The sequence below is a fragment of the Parasteatoda tepidariorum genome, chromosome 4, assembly GCF_982258835.1.
Source record: "Parasteatoda tepidariorum strain Cologne lab strain chromosome 4, Ptep-v5.0, whole genome shotgun sequence".
In the NCBI taxonomy this organism is placed as follows: Eukaryota; Metazoa; Arthropoda; class Arachnida; order Araneae; family Theridiidae; genus Parasteatoda; species Parasteatoda tepidariorum.
Genome location: NC_141758.1, coordinates 78,777,888 through 78,801,517, shown reverse-complemented (window position 1 = coordinate 78,801,517; position 23,630 = coordinate 78,777,888). Strand labels below are relative to the sequence as shown.

Genomic DNA, 23,630 nt, shown 5'->3' with positions numbered 1-23,630 from the left:
CTATGGGCAAAATCTCATATCTTTTTTTGTTTTCTCTGTGCATATTTATTTCAAGTTTTGTTGTTATTTGTAGCTGTTAGAGGAGTTTAAATGTTTCAGTGCCGATAATAGGACCTTGCGTGAACTAACATACTTCAAAGCCAGTTTAGTCTAGATTTTTGACAAAATTGAGGCATATATTTACCTTTTGGCTGTAAGTTTATTTACAGTGAACTTCCCTGTGTCACAAAATGAAAAGTTGACTAGTTGTCTATTGTAGATTTTTCATAATTAACATGGTTTTTCAAAGCTTGTTCATCGAGGAAAATAAATAAAGCCACAATTTAAGTGCTTTACTCTTAAAACTAAGCTATAATTTTAAACTATATATACCATCTTAGTGTCAAAAATTATCCAGGCTTTAGAACAAATAATTTAAATATTTTAATAGTTATTAAACTTATTTAAAAATCCCCGATTTGGCAAAATTTTACTACCTAGAAGAAAATTCTGTTTTTGCAAAATTTTATAATACCAGATAATGCAGCATTAGTGTAAGTTTTAAAATGTTAAAAAATAGACCACAAACGCTTTTCTTTATCATAAAAATGTGGCTTTTCTCCATAGTGACTTTTTGCGCCATTTTCAAAATAAGTTAGGATAAACTCGCTGGTTATAAATAGCCTAAACTTAACCCAACAGTTATGAGTAATTGTTGCAAACTCGAAGCAATTATGAAAATAGCATATTATTCACAAAAGAGTATTTCAAAGATGTAGCCTTTGAAAAACAGATTTGAGACTGTTCTAGGAATCTTTCGTGAGATGAGGTAACTTTTTAGCACATAATATGCTATTTTTAAAACTGATAAAAGCAGTTATTTGTAACATAATATAAATAAATAACTGATAAAACAGTTATTTATTTATAACTATTGGGTAAAGTTTTGTCCATCTTTAGTCTGTGAACTATGCTCAAAATGTAATTATGAAGAAAAGCTTTTTTTTTTTTTTTTTTTTTTTTTTTGAGAAAATGAAAAGCTTTGTGATTTATATTAAGTTGCTCCAATTGCATGATTTGGGTTGATAAAAATATGCAAACATTGGAAATCATTTTTTAGTTTTAATAATTTTTCTAACAGTCTCTTGCAATAATTTGTAATATTTTTAAATATTAGTAGATTTTAAAGCTCAGTGAATATAAGGCATATGGTTTAAAATTAAAATTTTGCTTTGTGTTAAAGGCACTAAAATCAAGTTTTTATTTATTTTTTTATTTTTTACCTTTCCTTGAATTTGAGTAACATCCTTAATTTGAAATGTAGTAGTTATATAGTAACAGTTAGCAACTAGTAATTGTATAATTTGTCAAAACTCCTGCTAGTATATTGCATAACTAAAAAAAATTTCTTAATGTTATTCATGAATTTATAAATAATATGGGACCAACAGTTTGAATTTTATATTTCCTTAGTAATTATTTTAGTTCCTTTTCGTATTCATTAAAGAAATTTATTTATGAGTAGAAAAAGAATCTGTCTTAAAAGTAATATGTTACTCATTGATATAAAATATTCCAATAAATTACTTATTATTGATTTTGTTTCCTTTTGTTTAAAAATTATTTTTTGATAACTAATTGAGAAGTTAATGATAGAAGCTTACAATACTGAAATGATTGTCCATGCTTGATCATATAATTTGTAGTATGACTGTCTTATTAATTATATGCATAAAGGGCACAGTACAAGATCATTATATATATATATATAAATGCTTAGTAATGTTTCCGGATAGGCATTTCATAAGTTTCAAGAATAGAAAATAGATGAGAACAGAATGTGCAGAAATATCTTTTTGCTTACAAGGTAATCATGGTTTGTCTTACCAGAAAAAATACCTCTTGCCTCATTATTATTTTGCCCAAGTATTTCCTATAATTATGTAAACAGGAGTGTTATCAGCAAATTATAGGTTATTGCTTTTAAATATTAAATTGGTGTAAAAGTTTGGGTGATGAACAAAGCATATTTTTTCAAGCTTAATGTTTTCGGATTTAAAAGTTTAAGCTCAGGCATATTAATAATTTATAAAACTTGAATATTTGTTTAAAATGTGTGTTATTTTTTATTAATAAACACTTTATAAAATTCTATTTTGGTTCCATTTTTATTTAAAAGGAGCTGCAAGTTGCTGTGATTGGCTCCTTACCAAATAAAATTTGTTTTTATCTATCGAATCAAATCAGATATGCATACGTTTTTCTGACAATAATACACTTTTAGATTAGATTTCAAATTCAACATTATTTTTACTTTTTTTTTTCTGATGCAGTTATTATTTATCAAAAAAACTTAATATCTCATTGCTAACATAAAATTGAACAATGACTTTCTTTAATAAAGTTTGCAAAATTGCAATTTCTGGTTTTATCAATCTTGATGGATTCAGCGTTTAGTTTTGACGATTTAAATGCACTCCAAAAAGGAAAGTTTGACTGTAGTGGGTAGTAACATAACAATATACATGTTAAGAGGATTATATGTAACTTAATATTTGTCATTTTTTATACTTTATGATGCTATCCCCACAATAGAATTGTTTATGAGATTAAATTTGGATAATTTTAACTAACTGGTTAAAATGGGTAATGTAATGTAACTATTTTAAACTAGCTTAAAAATAGGCTTTATTACTAGTTTCTAAAGCAGAGATAGTAAATCTTTTTCGAATAGTGTGCCAGTTAAATTACATTTAAGGTTTATTATTTTCAAGTGCAGAGTGTGCCACTTGTTATATTTCTTTTTAAGAACTAATCTCTACTTTTATCCATAATTACTAATCCATGGATATGATTTCAATCCAATGAAAAGCATTGTATAACTAAACTTGCTGTTTAGTAAATAGTCTGCTTTAAATTTAAAACAAGACGGTTTCTTATGCGGATTATATAGAATTTATTAATGCTCACAACATTGTGCCAATTCACTTGCAAATTATTTTTATCATTTGTAATTAAGCTTTGATTTTTTTCTTTGCAACTCATGTCACTCACATACTTCCCAAGATCCTAAGAAAAAGCTAGTTTATCATACGACATAGATTTCCCTAGTTGAGGGGACACTATAGTCAGTCCTGAAAAATGCCAGAATAGTGTTCAATGATTTTAAAGAAATGTTCTTTTCAGTTAATGCATTAGTTTGAAAATATTTGAATACGAACTTTTTGCACTTTACATCATCTCTGTTCTAAAGGGTAACAAAATTTAAAGTTGGACTGTCATTTTGATACAAAACGAATATTTTTATTAAAGAACCAAGCTTATCAAATGGCTTTTGAAAGAAACAAAACAAATATAAAAAAATTTGAATATTTATTATTCAAAAAAAACTTAAATACACTTGGACAGTAATAAAATATATTTACAATTCAAAAACATAAGTAGCATAAATAATGTTAATTTACTCACAAATAGTCTTTTCATTGTTTTTTTAGATCCCAAAATAAGGGAAAATTATTCCAGGAAAAGCAATTCAGAATCATAATTGACAAAACTTTAATAAAAAAAGGAACAAATATTACATAAAATTAAAAAATAGATGGCAAACATTTAAACAAATCACAGAAAACGAACATTTTTCATTCAGAAACATTTACTATCTAAATTTAAGTTTACATTTTTTTATCTTAACTTAAAATTTCATCACTGAATGATATGTTCATAAAACACAAATAGGAATCTAAATTTTAACAAATCAATCAAAAAAATTATCACTATTACTAATTTAGTTAGAGCAGGCTAATTTAGTTTACTTAGTAGTATTTCATTTTGTGTTAATTTTTGATATCAATAGTACAATTTCTTGCCAGTTGCAAGATTTGGATTAAAAAAATATCAAAAAAATTTATACAAAAATAAGACACATAAAGTGATTTATTAATTTTTTACATAGTAACAGGCACAAAGATGCAAACCTGTAGTGAAGCTTTTCAATAGCCCGGGAGCTATTTTACCTCAGAAAATTATAATGATGGAAATATTTTTTTATAATGTTAAAATGCATAATTAAACATTTAAAAATAAATTTCAATATATTTTTTTGCATAAAGATAAGAATTTTCGAAGTTTATAAATATCCAAACAAAAAAAATTTCTTAAAAAAAGGCAGAAAAATATGGATTAAAATTAATAGTTTTCAAGACAGTACTAAAAAGGATCCTACACAATGTAAAAAAGTTCACCATATATTGGACTTATTAAGTAGTTTTTTTTAAAGTTTGTAATCAAAACAATATAGGTTTTGGAAAATCTTGTCGTTTGCAACTTTGTAAATGCATTAGTTTTAACTTAAAAAGTGCAAAGACGATAACCTATATATCATTTTATCTACATTATTCAGAAAATTGAAATTTCAGATGTTCATTTACATAAATGCGTTTATCTTACAAAAGTTTTCAAAAATATTATTACTTTTCTCACTTCTCTAACGCTTAGTTTAGTAATCAGCATTTTTAATGGAAAATTTTTAGTAAATATTAAACTTTATCTAAACCTTTTAGGTACACATCAACCATTATAAAGTGGTAGTTTTATATTATTCTAAAATAATATTTGAATTTTTTCTAGTCGTTTTGTATTTAAAATTGTAGAGTTGATGGCATTAAGAGGATACTGAGATTATTCATGCCTTCCCAAGAGAAAAATAGAATACCAAAAAAAGCTGCCAACTTTTTTCTGTGTTAGAATAGGCCTTCCTTAATGTTCAGCCGAACGTTAATTTATCGCAGGTGATGCTGTGACCAACTCCAACTAAATCCTCAATCTGCAAATTTATTTTGGCCCCTAGTAATGAATTTTATTTAGTGCTGTTATTTAAAGCTGATACTTAAAGTTAAATTATGGGGCAACCCAACCTACAGATTGTCTAAACATGTCAAAATTATCTTTGAAGTTTTGCTCAATTTAAAATTCTTTTTATGTTATAGACATTTTAAATACATTAATAATAGTTGCAATTTTAAAATTAAATCAACTTAAATGAAGTCTTGAATTAAACTGATTTTTTGAGACTCCAAATTTATGAATCTAAGCCGTCGCTTATTTTACCACTCCCTAAGTTGAGCCTTATTTTAAATTGTGCAAAATTTTAAAGCTAATTTTACATTTCTTTTTAAAAAAATATATACAGTTGTCCTATATTTTTTTAATACTAGTAAAGAAAAAAATACAGCTTTATTCAGTTGAGGCAAAAACTAATAATGATAAAATTTATAAATGCCATTAAATGAATATTCATTTTTTTTAAAATATGTTTCCATAAAAACTAAAGTTAAAATAATTGCTTTGAGAAAAGGGTTATTTTATCTACTCTTTAAATTTGCGAGTTTGCTTATTTTAACTGATTTATGTAATAATTTTTCCACGAAAATAGACATAGTTCTTGTATTAAATTAAAAAAATATCAAAACCATTCCACATAATTTGAAGCTACACACACTTGGCGCCTACTATTTTAATCTCACTTTTACTCTTTGTGTAAAGAAAATTTGTCGTGTGCAATTAAATTTTTAAAACATTTCATTAAATATTCCATTTCAACATTCACTTGGTTTCAATAAGATTTTTTTTTAAATTTATTTAAAAATAAATAGTTGCAGAGCTATGTTTTTCGCATTAAATGCATTACGGAGATTACTTATACTTTTTCTGTTCACTCTTTGTTATGTTTATTAAGAGTTATAAGTTTGTTTGTTTTTTCCTCAAAAAAAATAGAAGTCCATAAATTATTACAGGTATATATGAATGGAAGGCAGAATTGTGTCCTACTGACGATCTTGCATCTCCAATAAGCACTTCTTGTGATCAATTTCTTCATAATCGTGACTGTTTCTTAAGTTGCGTGGGAGGCCGGAAATGTCAACAAATACCTCGTCCGAGTAAAGGTTTTCGTTCAATAGTTGCGGCTCAAATATGGCAGCGCGTTTCTTTTTTTCCAGGATTTCATCCAGGGTCAGTCTTCTGTCCAAAGTAGCCAGATTGTTCATATATTCGGTGGTGTTCAATCTATCTCTTGAAAACCATCTAGCTCTAGTCACCTTACTGTGATCTGCAAAATAAGAATGAATGTTTGATAAGTAAATTTTAATAAACATGGTATTAATTAATATAGTGTTTCGTAATGACCACCCTTGCTATAACTGTAAAATCTTAGTCTATTAACACATTAGGAATCGCAACGAAAGTGAATATTTCAAGAGAAGGAAAAAACAAAATCGCTATCAAAATCTAAATGCTAGTGAAGAAGACGGTGATTGAAAACTTTAAACTCTTTGATTGTCGAAAAAAAGGGAAAGTAGAGTTAAAATGCAATTATTATATTAATTATTAGATACACTGCCTAGTTTAGACAAGCAATCGAACTGCAATCACCCCTTCCTCGTTAATTTTTTTTTTTTTGTTTCTTCACTTAAATATTAAATTATACTTTTTTTTTTTTTTTTTTGACAAGGATTCAAAACTTAAGCATTATGATCAAGGTTGGCAAGTTTCTGGCGAGGTGGTTAAAACCACTGATAGAAACCGGTTAAAACCGGCATGGCAGAAACCCTTTTCTGCCACATTTGTGGCAGAAATTCAGAAAATGACATACTGAGATTGACATACAATGGATAATTCATAGAAAAAACAATTAAATGTTAAACAAAGTACAATTTATTTACAAAATTATCACCATTCAAAATCAAATATTTCATTGTTTGCACTCTGCAGTAATCTATAACAAAAGACAAGTTTTGATGCAGTTTCTAAACCTAAACAATTTCTCAATTTGCTATGCACGAACGAGAAATTTGAGAAGATTCTCTCAAGTTCAGCAGAACTAGCAGGCGTTGCCTTGAAGGAACAAGCAAGATTTGTGAAACTTTCATCTATTGCATATTTTTTAAAACTGGACCACCATGTAGCAGCTGGGGTAGTTGTCAAAACTTGACAGGAAAAATAAGTTTCAGGAAATGGGGCCGATTTGTTTTATATAAATATTTGATATACTGCACTCTTTATAATAAATAGAAACAAAATAATATATATTTACAAACAATGAATTAAAATGTTTGTTACAGTTACGTGGAGTTACATTTTTCAGTTTACTTAAACAAAATGTCATTAAGCAATTACTAGAACTAATATAGACGTCTTTTTAGTTTCTGCCAGTTTTTGCCGGTTATAACCAGTTTCGGCCACTGGCATGGCAAAAACCAGTTTCTGCCGGCAGAAAGCCAACCCCGATTATGATAGAAATAGAAAAATTTTGGAATCTTTTTTTTTTTTTCTTCGTGATATTTGTATTATTTCTCAAAAATTAGGCTATGTATTAAAATACTGAATTCAAGTAATTTTAATGAAGAATTTGTAATTATATAACAAAGACATGACAAAAAAATTTATGATTACATATTTACTAACAAAAATATTTTTACATCGTACCGTACAAAGTAACGTCAGTTTTATTTATTTTATTAGTTTTATTTTACAGAAGCCGCTGAGGTGTGGTAAAAGAAAGAAATAAACAAAGACAGTTTATTTTCTCCTTTTAGCCAATTTTCGAACAATTTTCATCCTCAGACAGGATGTGGTAATAAACTCACCTTTCCCCTCGTAGACAAGTAAGAAAACACAGTATTTCGAGTTCAGAACTTTTTTTTGTCGGAAAAGGTAATTGGCTAAACATATTGCTTGAAAGTAAAAGCAACAAAATGATAGATTTGAAAAGCAATAGATACTCAGACCCCTCCCTCCTAAAATAGGGTATAAGGAGAAAGATATTAATAAAAAAATATACGCTACAAAACATCAGAATCACAACGGTAATATATAATTACAGATGTAAAGATGATACAGAAAAATGACTATGGCGATAAAACTAATTAAGATGAAGTAAAATAAAATATTACAATTAAAGGTTAAAAATTAAAATCGATGGTAAAAACTAAAATTACAAAGATAATTTAAAGTCAAATCTACGTTTAAGGTAAAAAGCCCAAAAACTCAGAAAATTAAAAGTTCAAGATAAAAATTGGAGAAAAATAGAAAGAATTTAAATCACACGGATGATTGAAAGTCTATCAATAATCACTATAAAGGTAAAGAGGGTTCAGTAAATCGTCATGAGATCTTCTAAGGTGTATTTGATAAATTCAATGATAATTCTACAAGCTTAACAAAACCACTGAAGTTCGTCATCTTTATTTTTTATTTATTTATTTATTTATTTTTTTTTTTTTTTGTATTTATCCAAAAACTTTTGTTTATCTTCTTGGTAAAGGCCACATTTAGATAAAGGCTCTTCAAATGCTTGAAGATAAAAAAAAAATCTGCATTCGACTGGTCTAATCTGATTTTGTAAATTAAGTATGTTGTTGTTACTTATTCCACTAGGCCCAGAACCAGGCTAGACCAAGTTCAGAAGACCGTTCACCTACAGAAAATCAAATACCATCGCCGGACCCTCCAAGATAAAATGCTACTCTAGCCCCATACAGGACAGCAAATGATCAGGTGTAGCCTGGTGCACATTACATTTTAGGCATACAGGGAAAGTCTTTTGACCCTGAACAAATGTTAGTCCGCGGGTATGACCACTAATTATTAAGCTGGGGGGGGATTAAGAATACACAAACTGATTACCATTTACAGGTATATTCCCCAATAAGCAATATAGTGCATAAAAATCCGATTGTTAAAGTGTTATTTCTCCTTTTTAACGGATGCATAGAACAAAACTGCTTTAATGTTTAAAAAATTAGTTAAGTGAGCTATAGCAGTTATTCGAAATAATAATTAATGATTAACACAGCAGAACTTCAAATTAATTCACAAATTGTTAACAAAACCTTTATAATTGGGGAGGGGCCTTCAAATATCAACACTCATTCCTCAGAAAAAGGAAAAGGAATTCTATTTAAAATAAACACTTCAACCGGACGCTTGTGACACTCAGCGGGAGACCTTGATGAACAAGGATATAAGATGACAACCCAAGAATATAAGCGAAAGAAAAAAAATTTATCAGCAGTAAACAAACGTCATTCCCCCACGATCAAACATGACTGAATCTCAACCATCGCTCCATTAGCCACAGCTCGTCCTAAGAAACCGATCGTATTACCCAGCTTTTTTCTATTCCTTTTTTACCCTTTTAATTTAATGGCACGAGAATTAAGCAGTGTTTATTATCATCTCTTCTCGAAGAGATAAAATAAGAAATATTTAAAAAAGAGGTCACGGTGGCTGTAAGGTCAATGAGCCTTCGAGTGTAAAACTATTTGATGAGCAGTGGAAGTTTCAGTAAGTTTATTTTGTTGGAGGGATATCGTCTGTTTTTGCTTGTCAAGCATAAGCCTGATTTTTTAACCCTTCCGGCAGATTCCAAAGGAATGCAGGTTACTCTGTCAGTGATGTTATGTTTTTGTTTTGGAGGCATAGAAAAGGAAGTGATATGAAAAGAATATAGTGTAATATTTTCCAAAATTAAATTTTTGGCAGGCATATATATATATTTAAATTTGTTAAATGTTTTCGGGCAAATTATTAACCCTAATTTTTGTTCAAATGACTAAAACAACTTATTGGGTTAAGTGTGAACTTTTTAAGGATTTTCGAGCATTTGTAGGAAATGAAATAGAAAACTCATTTTAGTAAATACAAGTCCCTGATGCAAACAAGTAATTTTTTTCTTCGTTTTCTTTCTTTTTTTTTTTTTTTGTTCCAGTTATTAAGATAAAAAACAATGCTGAATTCCCTTATCTAAAATATACACATTTTATTTGATTTTTCACTCTTGTGTGCTATTTAGTCAATCAATAACATATAAATCAATGCTTATCGAACCTTTCAATGCTTATCTAACTTTTTTAAGCTTTCGATACGCATTAGAAGGAAATTAGAAAGAAAGAAGCCTCAAATATGATTCAAAACTGAAGATGCCGAGTGTACAGAACGAAATTTTCCTTCCGTTCTGTAAATAATTATCAGCTTACACTAGAAATACGAAATGTTCTCTATATATAAATCACATCACAATACCTTACATAATTATGTTAGATGATTAATGGTTTTTACTTATCATTTTTAATGTTTTTCATTCAAATAAAACTTCGTTAAATTTCTAACAAAAGAAAATATCTAGTTATAAACTTGGTTAGATTTAAGAAAAAAACAAAACAAATTTAGCAAAAAGCTTATCAATGCATGGAATAATGAAGTTAGACCTGGCGCAGCAAAATTTAAATCCATTATTTAGTGATTGTGCAACATAATTTAAATCGATAAAAAGTGAGCAACCTTTTGAGGGAGAAAACGCATTTTTTTTATGCGTTTCTTGTTATTCAACTTTTCCAGCATACTAAAAAAATATGAAAGGGTGAAAACAATGTTATTTATCGGCGGACTATGGGATTTTTAAGAAAATATCAAATTTTTTTCCCATGTAAATCTGAGTTAAATCTGAGTTAGGACACTTTAAAAAAGACAATTAAAAATAAAAATATAAGCCTAAGTTTTATTATTAATAAACATTTTTATATCCAATCATTTAAGTTTCTTACAAAATTAAAACAAGTCAATTGAAATATTAAATTTTAGATCATTTTTAAGCAGAAATAAATTTTGCTTTTGTTGAAGTCATCTGCATTAGGATTGATTCTTAAATTTGCTAACAAAATTAGGAATTTTAGATGCATATTAAAGGAAATTTTAATTTTATTGTGTTTACAATAGAAATAATTAAATCCCAAGCATATCATGATCATAAAAACTTACAGCAATTTCTGGAAACCTAATTGCTTATTGATAAATGTTTCCAAAATTCAATATAATTTGAGAAGTTGAAATTTGTATGGACTTTGACAAAGTTCCCGAAGACGGCGGCGTTATTACTATTTATTTTATTTTTTGTTCATCAAAAGTATTTATTTTATTTTTTGTTCTTTATTTTTCAAAAAGTATTCGCACGCGAGCCGCAGTGGCTTAGAGCAGTGTTTCCCAAAGTGTGGTACGCATACCCCCAGGGGTACGGGAACAGTTTAGCGGGGGTACGCGTTCTTATGCGAAATATCTTGCAACAAATGAAAATTTCATTTAAAAACAAAGCTAGACATGAAAATTTACGATTACGTATTTTCAATTTTACGATTACGTATTTTCAATTGTCTATTTTTTGCAGAGTTAACACTTAATAATTAGTGGTGTCAACATACAGTTGTGATTTTTAACTTTTGGGCAATGTTTTTATAGTAAAAAATACTTTCATTTTTTTATTAGTGGTACACAGCGTTACGAAAAATTTAGAAATGATACACAGAAGTCATAAGTTTGGGAAACACTGGCTTAGGGGATAGAGCACTCGTCTCCTAACGAAGTGGCCCGAATTCGAATGCAAGCAATGGTTGGTTGAAACAATTCTGCTCCCGGCCCGTACTGACCACACTGCTGACATAAAATGTCCTCGGTGGTAGACGGATCATGGGTTATATTCCCCTTGCAGTTCGGCTAACCGTGAGAAGCTGTCGTTGTTTTCCTCAACATCTAACGCAAATGCGGGTTAGTTCCATCAAAAAATCCACCACGAAGGCAAAAATCTCCAAATGCTGGATCCAGGAGTTCCTAGTTTGTCCCTATGTTCGATCCCTTTTTCCCCTTGTCTTCTAGGTTGACTTCAAAATTATAAGGCTACGGAGATGGACAAATGATAGTCGAAATCTCAGAATTGGATCGGCGGTTATAAAAAGAAGAAAAAATTCTTTGAATGCTAGTGTTAAAACTCGCCTGGGAAACTCTGCCACTGCGAATGGCAAACGCCGACCAGTCAACGTCCGCTGGCAAACACTTAGAGTTATGTTCTTTATTAATTTAAGGTTTTTAGATTTATTAATTAAAATCAAACACAATAACATAGTTGAAAAAAAAACATTTTCATACTGCTTTAATACATTTAAAGTAAGTGAGGAAGTAAAAAAAAAGGGTTAAGAAATTCGCAAACGTTAAACATGACGCAGCAAAACAGAAATCCATTATTTAATGTAACTGTGTTACATTAAATAATTGATTTCTTCCTATGTAAATCTGAATTAGGGCACTTTAAATAAAAAATAAATGTATAAGCCTAAGTTTCATTATTAATAAACATTTTTATATCCAATCATTTAGGTTCCTAACAAAATTGAAACACAAACACCCTTGCACTAGAATAATCTAGAATTATTGAAGAGAACTTCATGAAACAATATACATGAATAATATTTGAACATGAATAATATTTGAAGGAGATAACAAACCAATCGATACCAAAAGTTATTTACTGTTTTAGCAAGTATGGAATAAGCTGTGCTGAAAATAGAAACAGATTATCGATAGCGAGCCATAAAAAGAAGAGAAAAAGCATTTGAAATTAACGCGGTTTAGCGTGGAACATTAAATTTTCAGTAAGAAAAGAAACTATCATTAACCGATTATGTCGGTCAAGGCTAGCTACATTTCCCAGGTTAATTATGAAGAGCATGCTATTCTCTAAAAATAAATTGTTAATTGAATATTTATTCAATATTTCTTTGGCCGTAATACTGCACAGTAAACTTAGTAATGCTACAAATAGATTCAAAAAACACCCAATGTCATAGTATAATGAAATGTTTTGTTTTACAACTAAAAATATATTTCATCAGAAAGTAAAATAGGGGTAAATCTTTAACTTTTATCTTCCAAAGTTTTCGGGAAAAAACACTTCAATTTTTTTTTTTTTTTTAATAATAATAATAAGCAAAGCTTTACTTTTAAATTATAATAACTTACCGAAATTGCCTGGGGAAATAGCTTAAATATTTAAAGAAATAAATCAATTTTCTTTTCCGAAAAAAATTTTAATAAATAGCGTAATAAATTGCCAATAATCTATAATAAATAGCGAGCCGCGGTGGCTCATGGAATAGAGCGTTCGCCTTCCAATGAGGTGAACCGGGTTAGAATCCCAGCGACAACTGGTCGATACGAATTCCGCATCCAGCTTGCACCGACCACTGTGCTGACGTAAAATATCCTCAGTGGTAGACGGATCATGAGTTAGAGTCCCCTTACCGTCAGGCTAACCGTGTATTTTTCGTGGCTTTCCTCTCCGTGTAACGCAAATGCGGGTTAGTTCCATCCTAAAGTCCTCCACGAAGGCACATTTCTCCCAACTCTTCATCCAGGAGTTCCCTTGTCTTCTGGATTGGGTTCAAAATTACAAGAGTTGAACATTAATTGCCGTAAACCAAAAATTGGGTCGGCTGTTCAACGACGGTTATAAAATATATTAGAATATATTAGATAGCGAACTAAATATATATATATTAGATAGCTATACTAAATATATTAGATAGCGAACGCTTTTCGATTTCACAAAATTACGAAATTCCTCTCCATGTTTATAATTAGCATAATGGGCCTTAACAGTCAGAAACAACTGTTAAAAAATCATGATAGCTATAAAAATAGCACATTGCTATTATCTAAATATGTATAATTTCATTTTTCTTTTTAAAAAAATGTATGTACTAGTCGAAAAATTTAAATTTTTTCTTATTGAAGTACTGTTTTAAATGTTATTGAAATTAAATTTTTAAATAAAATAATTAAAAATAATAGCTATAAAGTTTTGCATGCTAACTATGTAGTGTTTTGCCAATAATTTTCAGCAGAAAGGCAAGGGCCCGCACATGGACTATACAAAGGCTGCAGGTTGTACTCTCCTAATTTATTACATTTTTTTGCCCTTCCCTCCTACGTACAAAATGCACAAACAAATACCATCTATCAACAAGACACTTAAAAATCATTAAAAAAAAAGGTCTAATATTTGAAAAGCGGTATTATGGACGCTGTAATTAACGATCATTTGAAAACTCTTTTCGAAGAAACAATTTTCGCTCAACTTCCGCAGGGGCGTTTAGGGGAATAATTGGGGGCGTATGAAACCTTTATTTGTAAAAAGGAAAAGATTATGAGCGCCTTCCGGTGTGTTCTTGACAAGTGATGAAAAACACCCGGAATGACAAATGTAACATCTCTTTTTGAGGAAGATAGTAAAGAAAGTAGATTTTTTTTTCTTCCTTTAAACTGTCTGCTGTCGCTTTAGCATCGTAAGTTATTAATGCGGCATTCCTAGAACCCATATTAAAAGAGCACTTTACATCTTATGGGGTGGTCCCGAAAGAAACAGGCACTAAATATAACCGTGACGAAACAAATTTAGATATTATTTCTTTAGAGTTAAGACATTTGTTAGAATTTCAAGAGCTTCGGGGGAAAAAAAATTTAAAAGTCGTTTGGGTTATAGAAAGTTAGTTTTTAAATGCACCGTTTGCTACATACATGACGCATCGTTTCGTTTGTAGGGGAAATTTTCTGAGCAAGATACGACATATCTCGTTAATCATATAATTTTTTTTCGTGGTCAAGGTGAGAGATATGCCATCTGTCAGGCACTTTCACTGAGCACATTTGCAAAAAAAAAAAAAAAAAAAAAAATAGATTTTACCGGAATTTTTAAAATGATAATACAAATAAAATTCAACTACGGACAAGATATCTGGTCGCTCTACAATTATAGGGTACTAAACATTCCGTTTTTCAGAAACTGTGAACTAAGGACGAGGCATCTTACTTTTGGGGAACTTTGACTTAGCGATGTGACCGAAATATATCGTATTTCAGAAGACGAAATTATGAAAATAGATATTTATGGTTATTATGACGATAGTTATTTAGCTAATACAAATGTAACACGGCTTTTTCAACTTTTCGTTCTCTTATTAATAACTCTCTCTCTTATTAACATCCTGGCTGGTAGGGCATCGGGCCCATGTCCAAGAGGTCGTGAGTTCGATTCCCGCAGGCCGAAGACTCCCCGTGTAGTAAATGGTGATTGGTGCACATTAAATCTGTCGAGTCACAAAGTCACCCACGTTCTCTCAAAAAATCAATACCTCTGGAGTACTGAATTGGAGATTAATCGTTCTCCGATTTAGGTCAAATCGGAGAACGATGAATAAATGGATGTTTGAATGAGACCGCCCTAAAAACGGGCTGTGACTTGTAAATGGCATAAGTTGTATTCTTGACCATACATGGCACCACTGAAAAACAAGAAGAAGTGCACCCCCTTTACCTTAATGGCGTACGAAAACAATAACAATTAAAAACAGAAATTGTTTTAACTGTGTAAACACTTCTTATTTTGAAAAAAAAAAATTTTTTTGGACTTTTATGTTTTTATTTACTTACATACAAAAGCACGCACCCTCTACCTTAAATTCGCTTGGTTTCTCCAAGGTACTTGCTGGTATTGGCAAGTGGCGTTAAAAACAACAAAACTTATCTGTCTGCTGCATCGTGAATCATTAACGCGACATTCCTAACACCGATATTAAAAAAGCACTTACTTCATATGGTGCGTTCGCAAAAGAAAACAGGCAGTAAATATGAACTAATTTACATACTATTGTTCTTCAGTGTATGTTATTTGTTAGAATTTCAAGATTTTTAAGAGGATAAAATTCTTTAAGTGTCGTTTTAACAGAAATTTTCGCGTGTGTCATACCTTGTTTATCAGATTTTCTTTCGTACACTACGAATAAAATGTTTTGTTCACACGTTTTCATTTTTTCGTCCGCTACGAATGAGTCATCCAGAAACCGAGAGGAATTTATTTAAAAAAATTTCTGGCGGAGATCTTCTACGGATGAAATATTCCGCTTTCTTTCATTTATGAGCTCTATTAATGAACAGTAATATTTTTTTCATTTTAATTAGTTTTATTTTTACATTGCTCTATACTTCTGTTACATAATTGAATTTGCTCACACTTACCATATCATGTTTAATAATTATTGTTTTCAATAGAACCCACGAAAATGTCACGCTCTATTGCCAGCGAATAACCAAGAGGGATCCAACTAGCAGAATTACTAATGATTTAACTAAAAATGGGATTTAGTGCATTTTATTTTATTTTACAATCGGCGCTGAACAGCCGACCTACAGCTGAGTTTACGACTAGCAATGTTCTCAAACAAGCAATGGGACAAACTAGCCTTCATCGAGGAACTAACCCGCATTTGCGTTAGATGGATAGGAAAACCACGAAACCTTTCACGGTTAGCCCGACGGCAAGGCGAATATAGCCCATGATTTGTCTGCCACCGAGCAATATTTACTATGTCCGTTGCGAGACGGAAAGAATATTCGAATCAACCAGCCACCACTAGGTTTTGAACCTTGGCCATTCCAATGGGAGGCGAACGCTCTATCCCCTGAGCAACCGTGGCTCGATTTAATGCGTTTGTAAAACATTGAAGACAGTTTAAAGAAAGAAAAAAACATATATATACGCAACAAATGCAACCTTCTTAAAACCGCAACAAATATCAAATTTTTCAAACAAAAGCTAGACTAGACTGTTCTAAAAATAAAATAAAATTCGCAGGAGACTTTTTTGATATTGGCGATGCAGATGTTCTTGTTTTTTTCATAACTATCATGCTTTCCCAGCCTCGCTTCAATGCATTCTTTAAGTCCTAACAACAATAATTACTGTTATGGATACTTGTTACATTATTGTATTCAATAATAATAGTTGTCGATAGTGACAGTGACATTATCAATGTCAATAATTATTGTTTAAACGATATTTATCAAAAGACAATGTACTCAAAAAGATATCGGGTGAATTCATAAAGCAGTTACGATTTTTAAACACATCGGTAATTTACAATCTAGCTCTAGACAAAGCTATTGTATTTCAGAAACTTTCACTTCTACGGTCTCGATTGTGAAAATTGATTTATTAATTCTAGTAAACAATTGTTTAGTAATAGTACACCAAAATGTTTCGTTCATTTCAAAAAATTACAGAGAAATTAAACGCAATCCATACGTATATTTATAAGTTTGGCAGACAGCATTACAGAAAAGCATTACAGTTCAAGAGTTTCAGTTAGTGGGGGTTAAATAATGCATAATTCGAAATATTAACCATTGTTTACCTAGTCATTCTGTAGTACAGTGCGGCTTTTAAATTACGAATTATAAGTATTTCTTTACCAATGAAGTATTTGTTTACCTAGTCGTTCTGTAGTACAGTGCGGCTTTTAAATTACGAATTATATAGAGGTTGTTGTATTTGTATAAATCCAATAAAACGTATCAACGTTCGCTTCGAATTAAATTAACCCTTCCGTTACGAGAGCCGTATTTAGCTGGCATCACACGATGTCCTGTGTGTACGAGCGCCGCATTTAGCCTACAACCAGGCGATGGTCTGGGTGTACGGGTGGCGTACTTAGCCAGATTCAGAGTGATACCGTTTGATTACCGGTCGAATCTGCTGCCAGAGTAATATTTCTTATACATATATTTTATAATACCACTAAAATTATATTTTGAATGCGCTTAATCTGTATCAAGCTTCTTCCGTGTATTTCGCATATTTAGGATTGACGAATTTGGTAAAATTTTATACGATATCGTAACATGCACTGTCAGGGTGCGTAGCCAAATAATTCAACAAAAAATAAGCACCTTTTAAGCACTTTTCAAGCACTCAAAAAAAAATTTTAAGCACTTTAAAATATATCAAAATTAGGCAGGGTTGGAAAGATTTTGACTATCGACGGTTTTGTCTTGTTTTAACCGTCATGCCAAAAAAAAAACCTTTCAGCATTGTTTTTGACAATTGTCAGAAGTCATGAAATTTTAAATTATGTAAAATGAATGGCGTTTTCATACGCTACGGACTGACTATACGCCGAAATAGATTGGAGTTGAATTAATTATGAAAACGTTGAATAGAAAGAACAATGTTAACTGTGCCTTTTTGCATAATTCGAAGCGAAAATCAACAAAATAAAGGAAAAATCTCATTTTGAAAAAGGGAAAATTAAGCACTTTTTAAAAACACCCAATGAAAAAAGCACCTTTAAGGGCTTTTAAAAATCGAAAATAAGCACCTTTAAGCACTTTTTAAAAACGCTACGCACCCTGACTGTGCACACTTCGCGGAACATTGCACCGTTCAGTGCACCGTAAGAACTGCCGAAACGAAAGGGTTAATTTTTCTTCAAGTAATAAAAATTAATTAATTAATTACGTTTAACAACAAGAGCTAGTAATGGTTTCTTTAAAAAAAACATATAATTGCATTATTCTTAATAGTCCCTTTTTAATTAATTTATTTATTTGATATTCCTTTTCTTCTTTTTTTCCACCTCTATAGCTTCCTGGTTCAAAAATCATAATTTCTATAATCATAAGGAAATTCGATTCCGAACTTCAAACTACTTGCGTGATCTAGCTGAACGCATTTATTGATATTTCTCAGAACACGAAGGAGTATTTCACGAGTAGCAGCACAGCTTCCGATTGGTCTGTGATATACTGAATCAATTTCCGTTACTCTATATTACCCATTCTTATTATTATATCAATAAAAACATAATGTTGTAAGATTTAATTAATGAACTAGAGCTGTTTCATATTTGTCGATGATAGTAAAAAGCTATTACATAAGGTTAACGAACCGAACCATGAACCTAATTAGAAACGCGTATCAGTTATAATACAATAGGAATCTAAATTGGTTGTTACAGAACAGCGACAAAAAACTTTTCAGTTGAACAAGGATTACGTTGTATAAGGGGTTAATCAAAACTCATGTGAAAGATTTGGTTTTTAAAAGTAATAAAAACCATCTCAATATGATTGTGATTTTGCGAAAATAGGTTTTTGATGTAATTTTGTGAAAAACCACGAGAATCAAAAGTGTGATCATCCTTTATTTTTAATTATTTTGTGAAAAGTGCAGTTTACGTGAATTCGAGAAAAATTCTCTCCTAACTTTCTGAACCTCAATTTATTATTTTTTTAATTTATTTATTTATTTTTTTAATATACATAAATTTCTTCATTCTACTATTACAGCTTTCATCTACGTAACATTTTCTAGCATGACGCGTTACAAAAAAGAAAAATACGAAAATATAATATAATTAGCATATTTCTCATTTAAAAAGCCAAATGTGACTGTCAGGTCTTGCCTGTTCTTTAACTAACACAATAGAGGCAATAACCTTAACATTAGTCAATATGCGGTGCAAATTCATCGTTCTTACTTTCCAAATAATTTTTAAAATGCGCATTTGAGCAACAATAGAATAAATTTTTATTTTAGTAAATATGAATGAAAACTGACAAGAGATGAACGTCATAACAAAAATAATTTTTGCAATACTCTTTCTTTCCATAGAAACTATAAAACCACATAAATTATCTCACGTTTTTATTACTCATTTGACAACTAAGTCATAAAATAAAGTGAAAAATAAGGCATTTGTGCGTCAAAAATTAGTCAAGGTGCTGAAAACGGTTAATAAAGTAAAAGTTTGTCAGTCCAAATCTTAAAACAATGTAATTTTAAAATAGTAGCAGTGAATATTTTTATCTCTTTTACGGTTGTAAAGGACGTCATTTCTATTCATCTCACAAAAAGAGAATCGTCTGCGTATTTTCGACGCGTAGGTAAAAGTAGAAACAAAACACATAAATAAATTGGAAAATGTTGGTTAACTTCTATTTATCTATAAGCCGATCAGGATTTATCGGTCCGGAAATCAAAACATGATCACGTGCTTCTTAATATCGTTTGATGTATGGGTAAAGAGAATTTATTTTTCCGTTTTGTTAACAGTTTCGAATAAACAAAACCTCTACTCCACATCACAAATGATGGAAGTGTTGAGGAACCGTTTAACTTATTTTTTTTATTAATTTTATTTACTTATTTTTTATAACATAGCGAATATAAAAAAAAATTATTTCTATTAATTCGAAAAACGAAATCGTTAGCGCATTCTCCCGATTAAACAACCACATCGTAAGTGTAAATGCAGTAACCTAACATTAAAATAAATTATATAAAACCCTGTTTCCACTAGCCCAAGTAAATCCAGATTAAAGCGTAATCTAGATTTCAGTTGGTCACGTGATGGATTAAGTCTGAGTGAACTGGATTACAGTTAATCTAGTTTGAGAAACTAGATTAGCGCGCAAATCGAGATTCGTCTTCGAAAATGGAAACAGATATGGATAAGCAAAAGAAAATATCTTGGACAGATAGTGAGACGGAGTTTTTATTAATATTTTTTATATTCTTAAAAGACAGCTATTAATTAAAAAGATAGAATGAGCCACTAAATATTAAGTTAATTTAAAATTATGTAAAAGTTGCTTTAGTAGTGAATAATATAAAAACTATTTCCCCAAAACAAGTTGCTTTATCTCCAAATCGATGTCCTAGTAAATGTTTGCACGTTGTGAATGTACATACATATAGATTAAAATTATGTATCAGGAATAAAAAAGAATTTTTATTGGTAAGCATACACTAATTATGATGTATGTATGAATAGGAATTCTTTTTTTGTTGACAAATTTAGCTATTTTCACTGATTTTTAACAATAAATCAACTCGATAAAAGACATTTTTAATTAAAGTTATGTAATGAATCTTTAATTAGAAAAAGTAATAAAAATAAACATTTAAAATATAAACATAACAAAAAACATCATTCATTATTTTCATAAAAATATGCAGCCATAGCATCTCTTACTAGTTTAGGCTGATTTTTGTTATTGCCCATAACACAGGTTGTATCGTTGCTATGCAATACAACATCTTTTTTCCAATCTGGATTAAAATAATCCCCAAACTGTTCACATAAATTGTTCAAAATGCAAGCTGCATGAACAACTGGTACAGCATTGTCTATTCTGGTCTCCAGCAACTTTAAAATTCTGAATCGAGCTTTCAACCTTCCAAAAGCATTTTCAACAATTGCCCGTCCTCTTGATAAAGAAGAATTGTATTTTTTCAATATGTCGGGCATTGCTGAATGTTCCTCATAAGGCTTTTGTAAAGTTTCCAAAAGTGGAAAGGCAGAATCCCCAAGAAAACACAGTGGGACTGAACACCCTTTGATTGTTTCAGATAATTTGAACAGCAAAGGATTTTCAGTCAGATAATTGTAGAACGCAGAATTCTGTAATACAAAAGCGTCATCGTTTCGTCCAGGAGACCCAATATTCACGTACGTAAATTCATAATTGTGATTCACAACAGCTATCAGCACGATACCATAAAATGACTTGTAGTTATAGTAGCTCGTAGCATGCATTTTCGGTGGCTGGATCTTAATGTGGGTTCCGTCAATAGCCCCCAAGCACTGTGGAAAACCCCAGCGATCCTTAAATGCATCTCTGGCCTCTATCAATTCTTCTTCGGTTGATGGAAGATGAATTAGATCACCACATTCCTCCACAAAAACTTTACAAAATTCAAGGGTAATTTTGCAAACAATGCTTTTGGATACACCAAACAAGTGAGCAACTGTTCTATATTCTGCAGATGAACTTAAAGCATACAAAGCAATGGCAATTCGCTTTTCTTTACGAATAGCCTTCCGGAATTTTGTATCCTTTCTGTCAAGGACGCATAGCTTTTCGCACAAGAACTGATACGTTCTTTTGCTGATCCTGAAGTTTTCTCTCCACTGGCTGTCAGACATTGGAGGAACAAAATCTTGCCAAAAGTAACTGTGTCTTTCTAAAGTCCACACAGAATGCCTCCTTAAACAAATGGATGCACTTAAGATTAAAAACAAGCGCAACACTTTGTTTCGCTCTCTTCTTCTTTGCTGAAGTAAATTTAGTAGAAGCTGCTGATTCTGCTGTAGCAGAACTAAACTGACTTCTAAGGTCTCCATCCAAAATTAAAACATTTGAGATGAAGAAAGTAAGATAAGAAAAAAAAAGTAGTGTTAAAATATGTAGTAAAGTAATTAAGCAGTAATAGAAATGAAAATTAAAAATTCGGTTTTAAAGAACAGCAAAACAGTCAAATGGTTATATGAAAAAATTAAAATCGAAGATAATGCAATAAAATATGTTATTTTAAAAATGTAAAACAGAGAAACAAGAAAAAATCAATGAAAATATTAGTTCTGTAAAGAACTGTTTTTTTTTAAAGATAATGAATGATGGAGGAATAAATTAAATAGCAACAGGCAACTCAGGATATAATGGATGTCAAACGACGCTATGTAGGGTTTCAGTTTCGAAGTCTTTTTTGCCACACTTGTAACAAGCTTTTAGCTTACTTTGCTCAACATGAATGATCTAAATAATCTAGGTACCAGATGCAATCGTTAGTTTAATCTAGTTTCGAGAGTACATAAGTGGAAACGCTCTTTTGACGATCGGATTTCGTGTAATCTAGATTACTGGCAATCCAGATTACCTACAGCTAGTGGAAACAGGGTTTAAGTAATAATAGCTCACTTTCAGGAAAGTCTATTACTAATCGCTACTAATCTTACTTACATTTTAAATAAATAATCCCAAGAAACTGAAGAGGTAAGATATTATTCGATTAAAAACTTCATTCGCTTCAAAAATTAACAAATTTGAAATAACAATCGACATGTTTTAAGCGCTTAAAAACAGGCGCCCAATTTCAGAACTTGCCATACGTGAAAAGAAACTTATGGGATTTAAAATACGAAACGTAAAGTTGGCAACGATAAAATAGTGGTAAGAAACATAACTATAAAAGAAAACCCACCAGTAGCCGAGAGAGAAAAAGATTATATAAAAAATTATTTGCATCGCACTAGAGCTGTACAAATGGCTATAAAAACCAGATTTGATTTGCCCTCTCGGCCACTGTGGTTTTTCTTGCTCTATTTTTCATTTTTCTCTCTCGGTTACTGTGGTTTTCGCTAATTTTGTTTCTCATCTTATTTTTCCATTTTCGGCTGGCAACTTAACATTTCAAATCACTTTAGTTTCTTCTCATTCACGTCTGGCAAGTCTTAAAAATGGGCGACTGTTAAATTTAATTTGTATAGCGATTGAAGTTTTTAATCAAATAACTACTTTCATTTATTTCACAGAATAAATCGTTGGAATATTTTCCACAACTTTCACACGTGAGTAAATTTCAGAGACTGAACACCTAAATGAAGACGATGATAAAAAAAAAAATGATCTTTGCCACATCACTTCTAACTATTTATCTATGCCCTGATCTGGAATTATCGATCCAAAAATCAAAACATGGTATCGTTATCGTTTGATGTATCATAGAGAGAGAATTTATTTTTCCGTTTTGTTAACAGTTGCGTGAAAACTATTCTTTTCTCCCCCGCATTATGAATGTGGGAAAGTGAGGCACCTAGGGGATTGAAAGAGATGTTTTTAGAACAGAAGGGACCGCACATGTTGCATAATGACCGGATAGAGAAGGGAAGGGTGAACATGATTCAACTTTCTATTGCTTCATAACTGAACCAAAGATTAACCCTTTCTAGCAGTAGATAATTTGTTTAAAATAAATAAATAAACGAATTCTGCACAGAAAATATGAACTAAATACACTACTATATAACTCGACGATTTCTTTAAATTACTGATAAAAATAAATAATTAAAAAAAAACTTCTGTATTTAGATTATTAATTCTGTTGATAGTTAATTAATTCTATTTTAAGAACAGAAGGGGACCGCACATGT

General features: G+C 30.6%; 2 protein-coding genes across 2 annotated transcripts in view; both read right to left on the bottom strand.

Moving 5' to 3' along the window:
- Positions 1-3,334: 3,334 nt before the first annotated feature.
- Positions 3,335-23,630, bottom strand: part of LOC107446595 (uncharacterized) — a 46,290-nt gene continuing 25,994 nt past the window's right edge. The window contains exon 2 of the mRNA XM_016061279.5: positions 3,335-6,085. Coding sequence (XP_015916765.3) covers positions 5,802-6,085 — 284 coding nt within the window. The 3' untranslated portion in view covers positions 3,335-5,801. The remainder of the gene's footprint in view (positions 6,086-23,630) is intronic.
- Positions 19,984-22,037, bottom strand: LOC147811816 (uncharacterized). The gene has a single exon (XM_087161428.1). It carries the CDS (start codon positions 21,822-21,824, stop codon positions 20,628-20,630), a length of 1,197 nt encoding a protein of 398 aa, XP_087017554.1. The 5' UTR covers positions 21,825-22,037; the 3' UTR covers positions 19,984-20,627.

Bases quoted from the DNA above. Each gene is read 5' to 3' on its own strand.
- LOC147811816 (XM_087161428.1), bottom strand. From the start codon at position 21,824: ATGGAGACCTTAGAAGTCAGTTTAGTTCTGCTACAGCAGAATCAGCAG.